Below are 16,941 nucleotides of genomic sequence, written 5' to 3'. Positions count from 1 at the left end.
TATTAACTGTTTTGTACCACAGGTTAGATTGGGAGGGGGTGGGGGATATGCTCCGGGAGCACTAAATTTACTGCAGGCATGTGGAAACTTAAAAACACACATTTAAAAAGAACTAGCCTGCATACATGCCTTGAAACCAGAGATAAAATGATTGTGTAGACACGCAAGAGACAGTTGTTGATAAGCCTGCGTTAGTTACAAATGTGACAGAAAAACATTGCACAGTCACTACTTCAGCGTGTAGAAATGCATCATTTAATAGTTGAGTTTGTAAGATTTCTTGCCAAATTTCAACTCATTATTGAACAGGTACAGGCAGTAGAAGAACCTGACTATCCAGTTTCGACTGACACATTGTGATGAAATATTAATGTGTTGTGTGGCTTTGTGGCAAAGTGCCAGACTACAGACCCAAAGATCTCATGATCAATTGCTGGTCAATCCTTGGATTTTTGTCTGTCACTTATTGCTTCATTCTGGAAATGTTTGTTGATATGACAAATGCTGAGGTGCATCATAGTTGGGAGTCTGCATTAAACTGCAGGTCCTCCTACAAATAGCTGTTCAAATGTCAGAGGAAGGCAATGGTATACCATATCCAACAGGACCATGCCTAGTTAAGCACTGTGATGTTCAAACCAATCTTTGGATTGAGGACAGTTTTACAATTTTATTGATGCATTATTCAGAACAATCATTGGAATTTCAGGTGAGTACATTTTTCTGTGAGGCTTGTTAAGATTTGGGCCAAACTCTTTGCCTTTACAAATGTCTGCTTGTGTCTGTGTATGTGTGGATGGATATGTGTGTGTATGCGAGTGTATACCTGTCCTTTTTTCCCCCTAAGGTAAGTCTTTCCGCTCCCGGGATTGGAATGACTCCTTACCCTCTCCCTTAAAACCCACATCCTTTCGTCTTTCCCTCTCCTTCCCTCTTTCCTGATGAAGCAGCCGTTGGTTGCGAAAGCTAGAATTTTGTGTGCATATTTGTGTTTGTTTGTGTGTCTATCAACCTGCCAGCACTTTCGTTTGGAAGTCACATCTTCTTTGTTTTTAGATATATTTTTCCCACGTGGAATGTATATCCTAGTATTAGGGTTATTCTATGGGTCACCAAACATTTTTATTCATGATAATGAAAGAAAACTGATTTCAAAACACAGTCTTTCCTATGCCTTCTGTGTACTCAATTGCTGCAAAGTTGTTGAACCAGTCCCTAATGTCCTCTTTCAGTTTGTTGTCGTTGCCATAGGGCTTCCCACCCAAAATATAGTCCAATTTGGAAAAAGGAGGATGTTCAAAACCTTGCCACTTAAATTGTCAAAGCAAATCCTTCATCAATGAGGCAGAATGTGAGCAGCAAGTGTTATGGTGAAGAGGTAGAGTGCCACTACATAATAATGCCTACCATTGGTTTCAACAGCATGGTACAGCTGGTGAAGGGCCTGACAGCAGGCCGCTGCAATTATGGTCTCTGCCCTGTACATTAAGTCAATAAGTAGGACAGCCTTTCAATACCAAAGCACTGTGGCCATTACTGTTTTGGTGGCCACGATTTTTTGGGCTTTTTTTTATTTTGTTTGGGATTGTAAATTATGGCATTTCGCTGCCACTTTCCTTCTAGACCTTTATGTAGAATCCATGTCTTATCATCACGAGAATGTGGTTCAAAAGATAAGCAAATTCATGACAAATTCATATCATTATTTAAAAACAGCTTTCTGCGTAAGGTAATCAGAAAGGACACTAAACAGTCATGTAAAAAACTGTGGATCACTAAAGGGATTAACGTATCTTGTGAGATGAAAAGGAAATGTATCTTTGGCGAGAATAAGTAGGGATCATGTAGTAGTTGCACAGTACAAAAACTACTCAAAATTAGTAAGAACTGTTATTAAAAAACAAAGGAATGTGCACATAATATCAGTACTTCCGACAGCACTTAAGACTATATGGCATGTAGTGAAATGAGAGACCGGACGATCAGCTCACAGAACAAGATATCATCATTATTAAATTGAATGGAAGGACTATAAATAATGAGTCACAGGTAGCAAATGTATTTAATAACCATTTATTAAATATAGTACAAAGCATAGGGAAAACAGTTCAAGAGCAAAATCACAGCAATATATTGAAAATGTACTTGTCACAAAATTCAATCATATGAGTGTGTCATCAGCTTCTCCTTCTGAAATTAAGAAAACAACACATTCTCTCAAAAATAAAAGTTTATCTGGTTCTGAGGGTGTTTCCAATAGAGAACCAAAAATTTGTTCCCATATAATAAGCCCAGTCTTATCTGAGACATGTAATGCATCACTAACTCAAGGCATTTTTCCAGACAAACTGAAATATGCCATTGTTAAATTACTCTCTAAGAAAGGGGATAAGAGAGATGTCAACAGCTACCAACATGTTTCACTACAGGGACTTAACTTCTGATGTCATCAGTCCCCTAGAACTTAGAACTACTTAAACCTAACTAACCTAAGGACATCACACACATCCATGAACGAAGCAGGATTTGAACCTGTGACCATAGCGGTTGCACGGTTTCAGACTGTAGTGCATAGAACCGTTCGGCCACCCCGGCCGGCTGCTGACATCATTTTCTAACATTTTTAAGGTGATGCATTCTGGAATAGTATCTCACCTTAGCAACAATAGTATCCTTAGCAAACCACAGTTTGGGTTTCAGAAGGGTTATTTTCCTGATAATGCCATTTACACATTCACTCACTACATTCTACAAGTGTTAAATAATAAAATAGTGCCACTTGGTATTTTCTACAAACTCTCTAAGGCATTTGGCTATGTGAATCACAGTATTCACCTAGATCAATTTACTTTGATGGGATTGATGGTATAGCCATACAAAAGAAAGCAGTAAGTTGTACTCAGTAATTCAAGCAATATAGTACAGGGACATAATTCTGACTGGGGAGAAATCACATATGGGATTCCCCAAGGTTCAGTCTTAGTTCCTCTACTGTTCCTCATATTTGTTAATGAACTTCTGTCTAGTATATAACAAGCAGAATTAGTTGTTTTTGCATATGACACTAGCATTGCAACCAATCCACGTGTATGTACAGAAACCGGAGAAATGGTAAACAAAGTTCTTAAAAGTATCATTGGTTGGATTTCTGTGAATGGTCTCAGACTCAGTTTTAAAAAGACACAACATATTCATTCCCGCACGACTAGAGGTACTACACCAATGATAAGTGTAACATATGGCAAGGAATTAGTAAACAGTGTGGAAACTTCAGAATTCTTAGGGACCCATATTGATGAGAACTTAAATTGGAAAAAAAAAACACATTTTGAAACTCTTAAAACAACTTAGTTCAGCCACATTTGCACTTACAAACATTGCAAATCTTGGGGAGAGGCAAATCAGTAAGTTGACATATTTTCAGTCAATGTCATACGGAATAACGTTCTGGAGTAACTCGGCTTTAAGAAAGTCTTCATTGCACAAAAACGTGATGTAAGAGTAATATGTGGCACTCACTATCATCTTGTAGACATCTGTTTAAGGAGTTGGGTATTCCAACTATTGCTTCACAGTATATTTATTCCCTCATGAAGTTTGTTGCAAATAATCCACTACATTTCAAAAGGAACAATGAGGTAGATAATTACAGTACCAGAAGGAAGAACGACTTTCTTTACTCCACATTAAAGTTGTCTTTAGCACAAAAGGGATACACAATGCTGCAACAAAAATGTTTGACCATTTTCCCAGTGATATAAAATGTCTTACACACAGAAAAGTAAAATCTGATAACAAACTGAGAAAGTTTCTCCTTGACAACTCTTTCTATTCAGTATTACCATATTATGTAAAAGGTGATGTGTAGGAGTTACAAACTCACGTCTGCATTTATTTTTTCTCCTTTTAATGGAAAAAACTTAGAAATGTTCAGATTGTAATCAAATGTACAAATTAATTTCCAATGCGAATGTAAAATGACTCGTTCCACATCATTACAATCTATTGTGCAAAATGATCCATATAACATGTAACTAACCAATGCAACTATGATATACAAAACAAAAAAGACAGATTCTTCAACATTTGCAGTCCTTAGTAAAACACCACTGAAATTTCAGAAATTGAGTACAAGTTTTAGTAATGCACTGGAACAAATATAGGAGCTATGAGAAAAATGCATAGTAAAAAAATTCTACCATTCTTTAACAAAGAAATGAATACCAAACAGATTCATAAACCCACAGAATGTAGGGACGAAAACTAGCCAGACTGCCGTTTATGGACTGACTTTTATTACGGTAATGACAGTACCATGAAAAGGATAGACTGTTACTCTTCATACAGAGAAGTTGAATTGCAGATTGGCACAACAAAAAGGCTGTTATACACGTGAACTTTTGGCCAAAAGGTCTTCCTCTAATGTAGAAAATGAAGGCCTTTTAGCCAAAAGCTCACATGTTTAGCAGTCTTTTTGTTGTGCCTGTCTGTGACTCAATGCCTCCTTTATAATCTGTGTAGCAATCTACCCCTTTCATAATATTGACATTATTCTATACCGTATTTTCCATTGTTTGTTTTATCAGGCCAAACATAAATGGATGTCCATTGAGACACAACGTACAGGTCAGAGGTTGTCCATGGAAGAATTTATATGGGTTTGCTAGTTAGTTACTTTGATTTTGTGTATTGTGGGTGATGGCTTTGTGCTTGTGTTTGGTGTTATTAGTGCTGTGTGCTTCTTACAGTCGAAAATTTATTAATTTTTTTTTTGTCAGCAAGAGATATAACAGAGTAATCTCAAAGCAAGTCATTTCTTGTTGCAGTGAGTTAAGATATGTACTGAAATTGATGATGATGATGATGATGATGCAAAGGTTCGATGAATTTTGGGGGTTTTCTTGTTAGTCTTTTGTAACTGTGTCGGATTTTGGCTAGTAGGTATCGTCGATACTGGTTTACCATTGCTGGTCCAGTTACTTTTTAATATCAGTTATGTAAGTGAGACTTAGTTTTACATAAATTGAGCAAGTGGAGGTTTGTATAACGGCTTTGACAGTTTGAGTGTGTTGGCAATCAAGTGAAATTTGCAGTACTGGGTTTTCAAGCTGTTTATGGGTTCCTTGCATTGAGGGCTTCATTTGAGCTACATAGTTCTAGTGAAATTTGTGATACTGGGTTTTCGAGTTGTGTGGCAATTCGTCTGAGCTATATAGGTGAACTGAAATTTACTATGCAAGCGGTTTTCATGTCTGCATTTTATAGCTGTGCTGAAAGTTGATAATTTTTTGTGCTTGAGTTTTGGATTAATATTTGTCTTGAATGTGTCATTATCCTGATTGTCACATATTTAATTTGTCCCCATCTAACACCCACTACTTCCTGCGATTACTTTATTGCTGGAATTAAATATTGTATGTGTTATTTATGTTTCTTTTCAGATGTAATGAGCAGTGTCATGGTCACCATAATATACACTTGAAACAGGGATGCCCGCCATCCTGATGATATGCCAGGTCAGAACACACAGACAGAATCACAACTTTCGGTAGTCCCCTAGATGGCACATATGCCTCCCCCCACCCCCCCCCCCCCCCGCCACACACACACACACACACACACTACTAGACAGAAAACACATGACTCTGACACCTGATACAACAACAACAACAACTGCCAACTAAAAGACTGCAAAAAGTGCAAGTATCTATGAGAATGATAGTGGCCCCAATTGGAAAATAGCAAGGACAATTAATGATGAAACTATTCAGACTTTTAAATCACATCTCCGATCCACAGACTGGAGATCTGTGTATAATTTAGAAAATGTCAATTAAAAATACAAAAATACAATCTATTCAGCAATGAAGTGGCACCAGCACCGATATTTGAAATTAGGCCTACCTTCTAAAAAAAAGGTATTAAGATTTCATACAAAAGCAAACGAGAACTGTACATCAACACAAAAAATTCAAACAACCACAACCAGCTAAATCACTACAAAAAATACTGTAAAATACTAAGTAAAGTTATTCAGAAGTCAAAAAGTTTGTATCTATGCTCAAAATTAATAAATCTAGTAACAAAATCAAAACAGTATGGGAAGTGACAAGGAGTGAGACGTGGAAATTGCCTCAGGTCCCAAAACATTGTTCTCAGTAATGAAAGTAGACAAGTACAAAACCAAGACATTGTGGCAAAAAATTTTAATGAGCACTTTTTAAGTGTTGCTGAGAAAACAGGACTCAAATGCTCCTTAGAAGAGACCTTAAAAATACTGAAAGGCCATTTTCCAAACTCCACAGAGCAGATAGGTACAGCCCCTATAACAGCAAAGGAAGTAAGAAAAACCATCAATTCTTTAAAAAGGAAAAATTCAACTTGTGTCGACAACATCTCCAGCAAACTGCTAAAAACCTGCTGCAATCAGTTCAGTGAAGTCCTAGCTCATATATTCAATGCCTCTCTGAAACAAGGTACCTTCCCTGATGGGACGAAGTGTGCTATTGTAACGCCCCTCTACAAAAAAGGCGATGTCTCAGATGTTACAAACTATCATCCTATCTCTCTTTTGACTACATTTTCTAAAGTCCTTGACAAATTAATATGTACCCAGAAAACCTTGCAATAATTAGTAAAAACCGGGTTGGATTCAGAGAATGCCTCTCCACAACTGAAGCTATAGTTTCATTTACAGTATCGTTTTGGAATGCCTTGCCAAGAAGACATTGCCTGTGAGCTTATTTTGCGATCTGTCTAAGGCCTTCTACTGTGTCAAATCACAGAATACTTATAGAGAAAGCGTGCCACTATGGACTCTGAGGATAAATGGGCAACTGGCTCAAATCCTATCTACAAGGCAGACAACAGAAAATAGTGTTAGACTATAATAATACACAGGTAGAAGCAGTAGAGTCCGACTGGGGAACGGTAAATTATGGGGTTCCACAAGGTTCTTCTATTGGTCCCCTGCTATTTCTCATATATATCAATGAACTACCTTTGTCCTCCCCCCATGAACCATGGACCTTGGAGTTGGTGGGGAGGCTTGCGTGCCTCAGCGATACAGATGGCTGTACCGTAGGTGCAACCACAACAAAGGGGTATCTGTTGAGAGGCCGGACAAACATGTGGTTCCTGAAGAGGGGCAGCAGACTTTTCAGTAGTTGCAGGGGCAACAGTCTGGATAATTGACTGATCTGGACTTGTAACACTAACCAAAACAGCCTTGATAGACACAAAGCCCACGGCTACATCAGTAGTACAAGTTTATATGCCAACTAGCTCTGCAGATGATAAAAAAATTGATGAAATGTATGATGAGATAAAAGAAATTATTCAGGTAGCGAAGGGAGACTAAAATTTAATAGTCATGGGTGACTGGAATTAGAGAGTAGGAAAAGGGAGAGAAGGAAACATAGTAGGTGAATATGGATTGGGGGTAAGAAATGAAAGAGGAAGCTGTCTGGTAGAATTTTGCACAGAGCATAACTTAATCATAGCTAAGACTTGGTTCAACAATCCTGTAAGAAGGTTGTATACATGGAAGAATCCTGGAGATACTAGAAGGTATCAGATAGATTATATAATGGTAAGACAGAGATTTAGGAACCAGGTTTTAAATTGTAAGACATTTCCAGGGGCAGATGTGGACTCTGACCACAATCTATTGGCTATGAACTGTAGATTAAAACTGAAGAAACTGAGAAAAGGTGGGAATTTGAGGAGATGGGACCTGGATAACTGACTAAACCAGAGGATGTACAGAGTTTCAGGGAGAGCATAAGGGAACAACTGACACGAATGGGGGAAAGAAATACTATACAGTAGAAGAAGAATGGGTAGCTCTGATGGATGAAGTAGTGAAGGTAGCAGAGGATCAAGTAGGTAAAAAGACAAGGGCTAGTAGAAATCCTTGGGTAACAGAAGAAATATTGAATTTAATTGATGAAAGGAGAAAATATAAAAATGCAGCAAATGAAGCACGCAGAAAGGAATACAAAGGTCTCAAAAAATGAGATCGACAGGAAGTGCAAAATGGCTAAGCAGGGATGGCTAGAGGACAAATTTAAGGATGTAGAGGCTTATCTCACTAGGGTTAAGATACATACTGCCTAGAGGAAAATTAAAGAGACCTTGGAGAAAAGAGAACCACTTGCATGAATATCAAGAGCTCAGATGGAAACCCAGTACTAAGCAAAGAACGGAAAGCAGAAAGGTGGAAGGGGTATATAGAGGGTCTATACAAAGGCGATGTACTTGAGGACAATATTATGGAAATGGAAGAGGATGTAGTTGAAGATGAAATGGGAGATACGATACTGCGTGAAGAGTTTGACAGAGCACTGAAAGAACTGAGCGAAACAAGGCCCTGGGAGTAGACAACATTCCATTAGAACTACTCATAGCTTTGGGAGAGCCAGCCCTGACAAAACTCTACCATCTGGTGAGCAAGATGTATGATACGGGCAAAATACCCTCAGACTTCAAGAAGAATATAATAATTCCAATCCCAAAGAAAGCAGGTATTGACAGACGTGAAAATTGACGAACTATCGGTTTAATAAGTCACAGCTGCAAAATACTAACGCGAATTCTTTAAAGACGAATGGAAAAACTAGTAGAAGCCAACCTCGGGGAAGATCAGTTTGGATTCTGTACAAATATTGGAACACATGAGGCAATACTGACCTTACGACTTATCTTAGAAGAAAGATTAAGGAAAGGGAAACCTACGTTTCTAGAATTAGTAGACTTAGAGAATGTTTTGACAATGTTGACTGGAATACTCTCTTTAAAATTCTAAAGGTGGCAGGGGTAAAAAACAGGGCGTGAAAGGCTATTTACAATTTGTACAGCAACCAGATGGCAGTTATAAGAGTCGAGGGGCATGGAAGGGAAGCAGTGGTTGGGAAGGGAGTGAGACAGGGTTGTAGTCTGTCCCCGATGTTATTCAATCTGTATATTTAGCAACCAGAAAAGGAAACAAAAGAAAAGTTCGGAGTAGATATTAAAATCCATGGAGAAGAAATAAAAACTTTGAGGTTCGCCGATGACATTGTAATTCTGTCAGAGACAGCAAAGGACCTGGAAGAGCAGTTGAACGGAATGGACAGTGTCTTGAAAGAAGGATATAAGATGAACATCAACAAAAGAAAAACGAGGATAATGGAATCTAGCCGAATTAAGTCAGGTGATGCTGAGGGAATTAGATTAGGAAATGAGACGCTTAAGTAGTAAATGAGTTTTGCTATTTGGGGAACAAAATAACTGATGATGGTCGAAGTAGAGAGGCAAGGAAAGAGTGTCTGAAGAAGAGAAATTTGTTAACATCGAGCATATATTTAAGTATCAGGAAGTCTTTTCTGTAAGTATTTGTATGGAGTGTAGCCATGTACGGAAGTGAAACATGGACGATAAATAGTTTGGACAAGAAGAGAATAGAAGCTTTCGAAATGTGGTGCTACAGAAGAATGCTGAAGATTAGATGGATAGATCACATAACTAATTAGGAGGTATTGAATAGAATTGGGGAGAAGAGGAGTTTGTGGCGCAGCTTGACAAGAAGGAGGGACCGGTTGGTAGGACATGTTCTGAGGCATCAAGGGATCACCAATTTAGCATTGGAGGGCAGCGTGGAGGGTAAAAATCATAGAGGGAGACCAAGAGATGCATACACTAAGCAGATTTAGAAGGATGTAGGTTGCAGTAAGTACTGGGAGATGAAGAAGCTTGCACAGGATAGAATAGCATGGAGAGCTGCATCAAACCAGTCTCAGGACTGAAGACCACAACAACAACCACCTTCGTCCTCAAACAACGCAAGCAACTTCATGTTTGCATATGACACAAGTATTGTGATAGACAATAAGACATCCACGGACCTAGGAATTAAATGCCAAACAATTACTTGAGGATGCCCTTAATGGTTCACAGTAAATTCTCTATAAATAAACCTCAGCAAAACCGCTTACATTCATTTAGATTCTGGACACAAAAGCCCACAGGAGTAAACGTTGTACATGAGAGCCAGCAGATACAGAGGGTAGATCATTTGAAATTATTGGGTGTACTTATAGATAACAGGCTGAATGGGGAACACCACATCCAGCAAACTCTGAAAAGACTTAGTTCAGCAACATTTGCCATCCAGTTAATTACCAAATTGGAGACATCAATGTCTCAAAATACTCTGGCTGCTTCCAGTCACTTATGTGTTATGGAATAAATTTCTGAGGGAATTCACCATTGTCAAAAAAAGTCTTTGCAAATCAGAAAAAGGTTGTCCGAATTCTTGTGGAGTGCCTACACTAACCTCAAGTCACAACCTTTTTAAGCAAATAGGAAAACTAACCACTACTTCACAATATCTCTTTTCAGTCATGACATTTGCAATCCTTCTCAGTATGAAACAACTGAAACATACCACCACCATAACACAAGAAGGAAATGTGACATACACCATGACCCGAAAAATTTGTCTCTGGTGCAAAAAGGTGTAAAATACATAAGCGTAAAAATCTTCAATGCACTTCCAAGAAATATTAAGTGTCTAAGAGGTAATAATATACTATTTAAAAGTAAGCTAAAGGAATTCTTGCTTGAAAAAGCTTTCTATTCTCTGAAAGAATTCTATAGCAGAGACAGCTAAGAGTATTTACCATATATTATTATGTATTCCTGATTCAATATATCTTGCTGCTTTCACTAGATTAATTTGGTGATCTGTAAGTCAAGGAGATGGTCATTTTATGCTGCAAAAAATTGTTTAGATAAGACCTGAAAATAGTATCTTGACCTCTGTTTGTGAGTGTAATTAAAACTAACTCATTGTGTTACTATATTATTTTCAATTTGTATTCTCAATCTCTTTTTATTGTCTTGACGGAAACAAATATTATAATGAAGTAAATGTTTTAACTCGTTCCACAACCATACGTTACCATGCAAAAATGGATCTACTGAATACATATTGCAATAAATAAAATAAATAAATAAATAAATAAAATTAATCTGCAGTACACGACATAAGATAACTTTGAAAGTGCATTTTTTTTTACAGGGAACAAGATAAAGTGCAACATTAAAAACTGGCTCAAGGATCATAAGACACATCATTATAAATTTAGAGCCTGGTTATAATTTCCACTCCATGAAGATGGAAGGAAAAGAGAGAGCAAAGTAAAAGAAAGGTGGAAAAAGAAGCAAGCCAGAAAATTAAAAGTAATAACTGCATATAAATAACAATAGGGCTATTCAAGTGGCCTAATTTTAGAAATGTTACACCACATAACCCATCTCAGATCTTGTTTGATGTACTGGGAAGACTTGTGGACCTGAATGAAAAATACACAAATTTCTAGCTCACAAATGTGAATACCTTGAGGGTAAGAGTCTCTTTAACTGAAAAGTGACAAAATATTGCAGTGACATTGTAGAATTCTTGAACAAGTTTTAGACTTCAGTGATTACTTGTGATAAGCCTACAAAATGTTGCAAGATGATTGAACAGCTTGTATTTTGCACATTTGGTAATTTTACGCCATTTGATTCTCTACTTTTGCTCCTAGGGGCACTCAACATTGTCAATAAATTTTGGCATGACTTAACTACTCCAGAGTTTAAGAATCTTAATTTCTTCATGTAGGTTGTTTAGGAAGCTCTACTTTTGTGACCTTGTTGGCTAGCAGCTTATTTATAAATCTTACAAGTTTGTTCGTACTTTTATATACGGGGTACAATTCAGCAAAAACATTTTGAAGCAAAAATAAGTAACATCTAAACCGCTGTATCTCAAAAGAGATGCCTAATCGATCCTTTATTAAGAACCATTTGAAAGAGCATTCTTTTCTCTACATAATAAGAAATTTCCACAATTTCTTCATTCCCTGGAAGTCTACAACCATTCAATAAACTTTCCCACGCAAAATCACTATCTTGGAACGACATGTTCTAGATCAAAGTACTTGCTGGAAAGAAATAGCATATGCAAGCATAAATTCACCATGCCTTGAATGAAAAATGGGGTTTATTATCTAATTTTTGGACCCTTTCTTTTACCATCCATCACACGGAAAAAGTAGTCTACTATGGAAAATTTTAGTTCCGTAATCGAATTTTATTGATGCAGGTAACTTTTCATATTGATGCTTTGAAAATCTGTTGGATTCAGGAAGTGAAAATGACCTGTCAGTGTGTAGTTTTGGTAATCTGGTTGTCTCAAGGTGTTTTTTGTGGGAGCATAATTTCGATAAAAGGCTGCACAAAATTGGAGATTTTTCACTTGAACTGTAGTTAAGTTGTTCTTGCCTTAGGTTTGGTTATTTACGTATGATCTGCCTTCTTCACAAGGCCATTTTGCTCACAATACAAACTGTTCTATCATCTTGCCATATTTAGTGCCAGTACCCCTAGTCTCCAGTAAAATACACCCCCCAAACTGACCCAAAAATTCTGAAATGTCACCATGCTGCTTCTACTAGCAAAGCACTAAATATGTAGGCTAAAAAATTTTACATCTTCTATTGAATGCTTAACAAACCTGCACATACAAAATGTGATTCAAATCAGAGAGAGAGAGAGTGGGAACCCTTAGACCACTTGTCATGGAGTAAGCCAGTAACAATATTTTATGATGACAAAACTGAAACATAACTTTGGGAGAAGGCATGAGGGCAGAGGCAAACTGATAGCAAGGACTCAGAGGCTAACAAAGGTTTAACCCTGATAAGTTGTGTGCACATAACACTTGCAGAAGAGTTAATTCTCTTTTAAACTTTGAATTGTATTTCACATTTAATGACACATTTAGAGTTTTTTTCCTTAAAACATTGAACATTTCAATTGTACTTAATTTAAATATATCTATTATGATTGGGACAATAGACAAAATGGAAAGAAAATGTACAATACTTCACAATTGTTAGTGCAGTGGCTTGTATCCAATGAAACAGGAGAACTATATAAATATGGTAACTTAAAAGCAGCAGTGTAAGCAAACGAGGTGAAGAGTGAAATGTACTGAGATCTCATCCAAGTGTGTGTAGATTGTATTTTATTGGTCCTGTTGTCTACATAGCAGCTTATGCATAAGACATTCTGAAGTAACTACAAAAGATTGCACAAACACACTGTAATTTTCACAGAAATATGTATTCCTTTTCATAGGATCCCAAAAATATGAATTTATAGCAGCACTTGCCTCGTCATTTCTCTTTCCAAGCGTTGTCGTATTGTCTGTACTACTTCTGACTGGAAGCTTCCTTGTTCTTGTACTTCCACAAAAACTCTTTGTATTTGAGTTACTTCACGATATAATTGCATAAGACGTTCCAGAGCAACCCTGAATCCCAAATCTAATGCTCGATGTGCCATAAAAAAACATTCTGTGACAAAACTATATTTTTCTGCAGTAGGCCTCTGTTCATCTTCTGCAATAGGTATAAGGCATGTCTCTGAATCAAGTCCTTTCATGTGCACACCTCTGTAATGGGCCTCAGCATCATCTTTGACTTTTACAGCACAATAGGTAGGGTCAATGCGATTTACTTTTAGATCATTCAGGTTTGAACAGATTGGTTGACACAAATGCAATAAAACACAGCCAAGATTAAGCATGAAGCCATCTGAAACACAAGCTGGTGCGCCAAGGCCTAAGTTGTGAGCAGTCCATAGTTTTCCTCGAGCTGAATTTGAGTGCAGACAGTTTGCCAACCAAGATAAAGTCTCATGTTTCAACTGAGTTGACGATTTCAAGAGATTATAGAATATTTTGTGCATATTTTCACAAATGAATGATAATGCTGGCCATATATTTGCTCCTTCTATATCTGGAGATTGTAAAGGATCCTGGAAAAATTCATATGGCCCATTCGGAGTTTTTGGTAAACAAGATAATGATAAAATACTACCAATCAGAGTATCAGCATATAACCTACCACGGCTTGTCTCTTTTGGGGTACTATGCAACAAAAGTACTGCACCTAACTCAGGACTCACAGAAAATGTCTGTAAAATATGTAAATAACATTGATTAAAGGTAATAATATTGCTTTGTGCTACATCATCTTGTATAAAATCGAGAGTAGGTGTAAAAGCTTCCAGAAGAGCATTTATAGGTTCACTTTCATCCTTTACAAATTGTTCTGAAATGCCACTGAAAAAATTAGTGAAGTCTTCAGGTGGAGCGCTTGTATCCCTGAACAGGTTAATAATCTGGAGATGTAGTTCCTGGGCTTCAAACAGGGCAGGTTGCCTAAGAGCCGTTGCAGCATTTCTCAAAATCAGGTTTTTAACTTCCTCAATTTCTTCTTCTTTCAAATCCTTTGGAATTAATGGACTACAAAGCCTTTTATAACATTCAAATAAATATGAAATAACTTCTTTCTCAGTCACATGATTGACACTTCTCTCAAGCCGATTAACAGTTTTATTCAGCAAATATGTACTGGGTTCCTCCAACAAAAGCCTCTGGAATAATGCCTGTTCCAACACTTCCATATCAATCCAATTTTTGGGGGCAATTTCTGACGCAAGATCTTCAAGAAAAATAAGACTTTTTCCTTCATCTACAACTTTATTCACAGTAAAGCCAAAAATTTCCTCTGTCAATCTTGCAATGCCAGTTTTCTTAAGTTCTTCTGTTATCCGGGAAGAGCAATCCGTAATACATGTTTCTATTCCTTTGGTCATGTCACGAGAGCTATTTTCCTCATTGAATACAGGTCTCTCTGTTTCTACTTGTAGTCGTCGATCATTTGAAACGCCTCTGTTTTCGTTGGCAACTACTTTCCTCTCAGCTCTCGGTCGGTACTCTAATAGCCTCAACAATCCACTCTCTCTTAAACTTATATATCTTTCTGCAGCTTCTACAGAACCGAAAAGTGCAACGAATGGGTTGTTACTTAATCTGTTGGCCATAATAACTAGCGGTCGAATCACAAATTTCTTATTTAATTGTGCACATTTTTCACAGAACTTAATGAAAGAAATTTTAACTTGCGACAACTTGGCAATCCTTTAATTTTGAAACATTTGTTCAACACAAACAATTCGAACACACTCACAGATGTTTTGAATGACACAAATACAAAACATGTGACAAAGATATCCAAGAGGCAAGAACTACCTGCTGTTGACAAATGTTATCTTTACGTAATGTTGCTGTCATGCTGTGTGAGCCAGTGTTCCCAGGTAAGCGGGTTTCAGACGTGACTCCAAACAGAAGTGCTGAAGAATTTGTATTTAAAAATGATCTAGAGTTCAACAGCGTCACTCAAATGACACCTTATTTTCTGTTACGATATCAAGAGTTAACCACTAGTCCTTCACCCACCACCACAGTGTTCCTGGGTAAAATAATTCGTAATTTTAGAGTAAACAAGACAGAATTTGACGCTGTCAGACTATGCATTTATAATCATAAGAACCTATGGATCAGATAAAATCTTAACTAAATAGAATTTGGACTAAACTTGGAAGAACTAAACGACCAATTAATCACTCAACACTATACCAAGTTAGTTTAATGTACCATGAACCATTTATATGATTAATGGTAATGAAGTTGAACGAATAATGTGGTTACTTGCTGACCATTTACAAGGCTTTATTTGTAAAAATAATATAAATGTAAGTCAGCAATTGCTACCAACCACATTTTACTGATTACAAAAACTGAAATTCTTCCACAGAAGAGAAGGAGTTGATAAATAAACTGAATTCAAGGAAATCGAATAACAAATGCAGGTGCCAATGAATTGACACTTTTTTTTGAAACCCTGTTGACTGATAATTTTAAAGGAAGTTGCCCATATATAAAAGAAGACAAACAATCAGAGTCGCTGTACAAAAGAGAACTTCAAAAGGGTGGATTTATTAACGATGTAAGCACTGAGAGAAAAAGAATTGAAATCAAGTAAACATAAGAAATTCTCTTCAAGTTTTCTTTATAGTGAAAAATTCGTTTAAAAAAGACTGCTACAAGTTTCATCAGTGTCTACAGTCGCAATAAAAGTATAATTAAACGTTTCTAAATCGTATTTAAATAACACATTTCGTATTGTTTACTAGTTAGATAGACGCGATTTAGGCCTAAATTTTCGGAGTTATAAACGTTTAAAAACCTGACCAAACACGCCTGAAAACGTAAATTGTCTAAAAGCAAATTAATTACAAGTTCATTCTTCTCTCGTTATATCTCTAAATCGGTGCAAAAAACAACCACCGCGGATAAGACCTTTGTGTCGTTTTTTATTTACACACAGCCAATCTCACCTCCTTAACAAATTTAAAATATTCTTTAAACTTAATTATTCTTCCAAAACTGACCATGAGTTAGAAATGTGGGAGCTGTTATAGGGTAGTGAGTAGATGGATTTGTTGCCAATCTTGTTGGAAATATTTTCACTGGGGGGGGGGGGGGGGGAAGCAGTGGGGAGAACAGAAGAGGCTTTCTCCTGTAATTGGAGAGTATGCAGTGGGATCATTTTGATTGGGGAACAGCAAAGAAAAATTTGTGCCCTTCAGGCCCAATTGGAGGAAGCAACTCATAAGGATCAAGAGAGATAGGGGGGAGGAGGGTGGTTGGGAACTAGCAGCTGGTAAGAGGATAGGATGAAAGAGAACGCGATCTGACAGTTTCATCATCAACACAAAAAACAGGTATCTACCACTTACAGAGTTAAGTGGAGAAGAGCCTCAGGCAGAACGAGGAGCAGGAAATGTGCAGCACACTTCAGCCGAGGCCAAGAAGCCTAGGAATGTACAAAGTGTTAGGAAGAAGAAAGTGCTGCTGCTACGTAGTAGCCATGGGCGAGATGTAGGCCCTTGTTTACAGGAAAGTTTAGGGGCAGCTACCAGGCCACCAGTATCTTCAAGCCAACTGGAGGGCTAAGTCATGTGATAGCGAGCCTAGGGTCTTTATGTAAGGACTTTACAAAA

At 37.3% G+C, this 16,941-nt stretch overlaps 1 protein-coding gene across 1 annotated transcript in view; it reads right to left on the bottom strand.

Moving 5' to 3' along the window:
* LOC124792370 (ubiquitin conjugation factor E4 A) overlaps nt 1-15,095 on the bottom strand; it is a 124,046-nt gene extending 108,951 nt beyond the window's left edge. Inside the window, exon 1 of the mRNA XM_047257935.1 lies at nt 13,202-15,095. Within this exon, the coding sequence (XP_047113891.1) occupies nt 13,202-14,919 (1,718 nt within the window). The 5' untranslated portion in view covers nt 14,920-15,095. The remainder of the gene's footprint in view (nt 1-13,201) is intronic.
* Nucleotides 15,096-16,941: the final 1,846 nt, after the last annotated feature.

The sequence above is a fragment of the Schistocerca piceifrons genome, chromosome 1 (genome assembly GCF_021461385.2).
Source record: "Schistocerca piceifrons isolate TAMUIC-IGC-003096 chromosome 1, iqSchPice1.1, whole genome shotgun sequence".
Lineage (NCBI taxonomy): Eukaryota > Metazoa > Arthropoda > Insecta > Orthoptera > Acrididae > Schistocerca > Schistocerca piceifrons.
The sequence above is the reverse complement of the archived record's forward strand: the minus strand, read 5'-3'. Positions and strand labels throughout refer to the sequence as shown.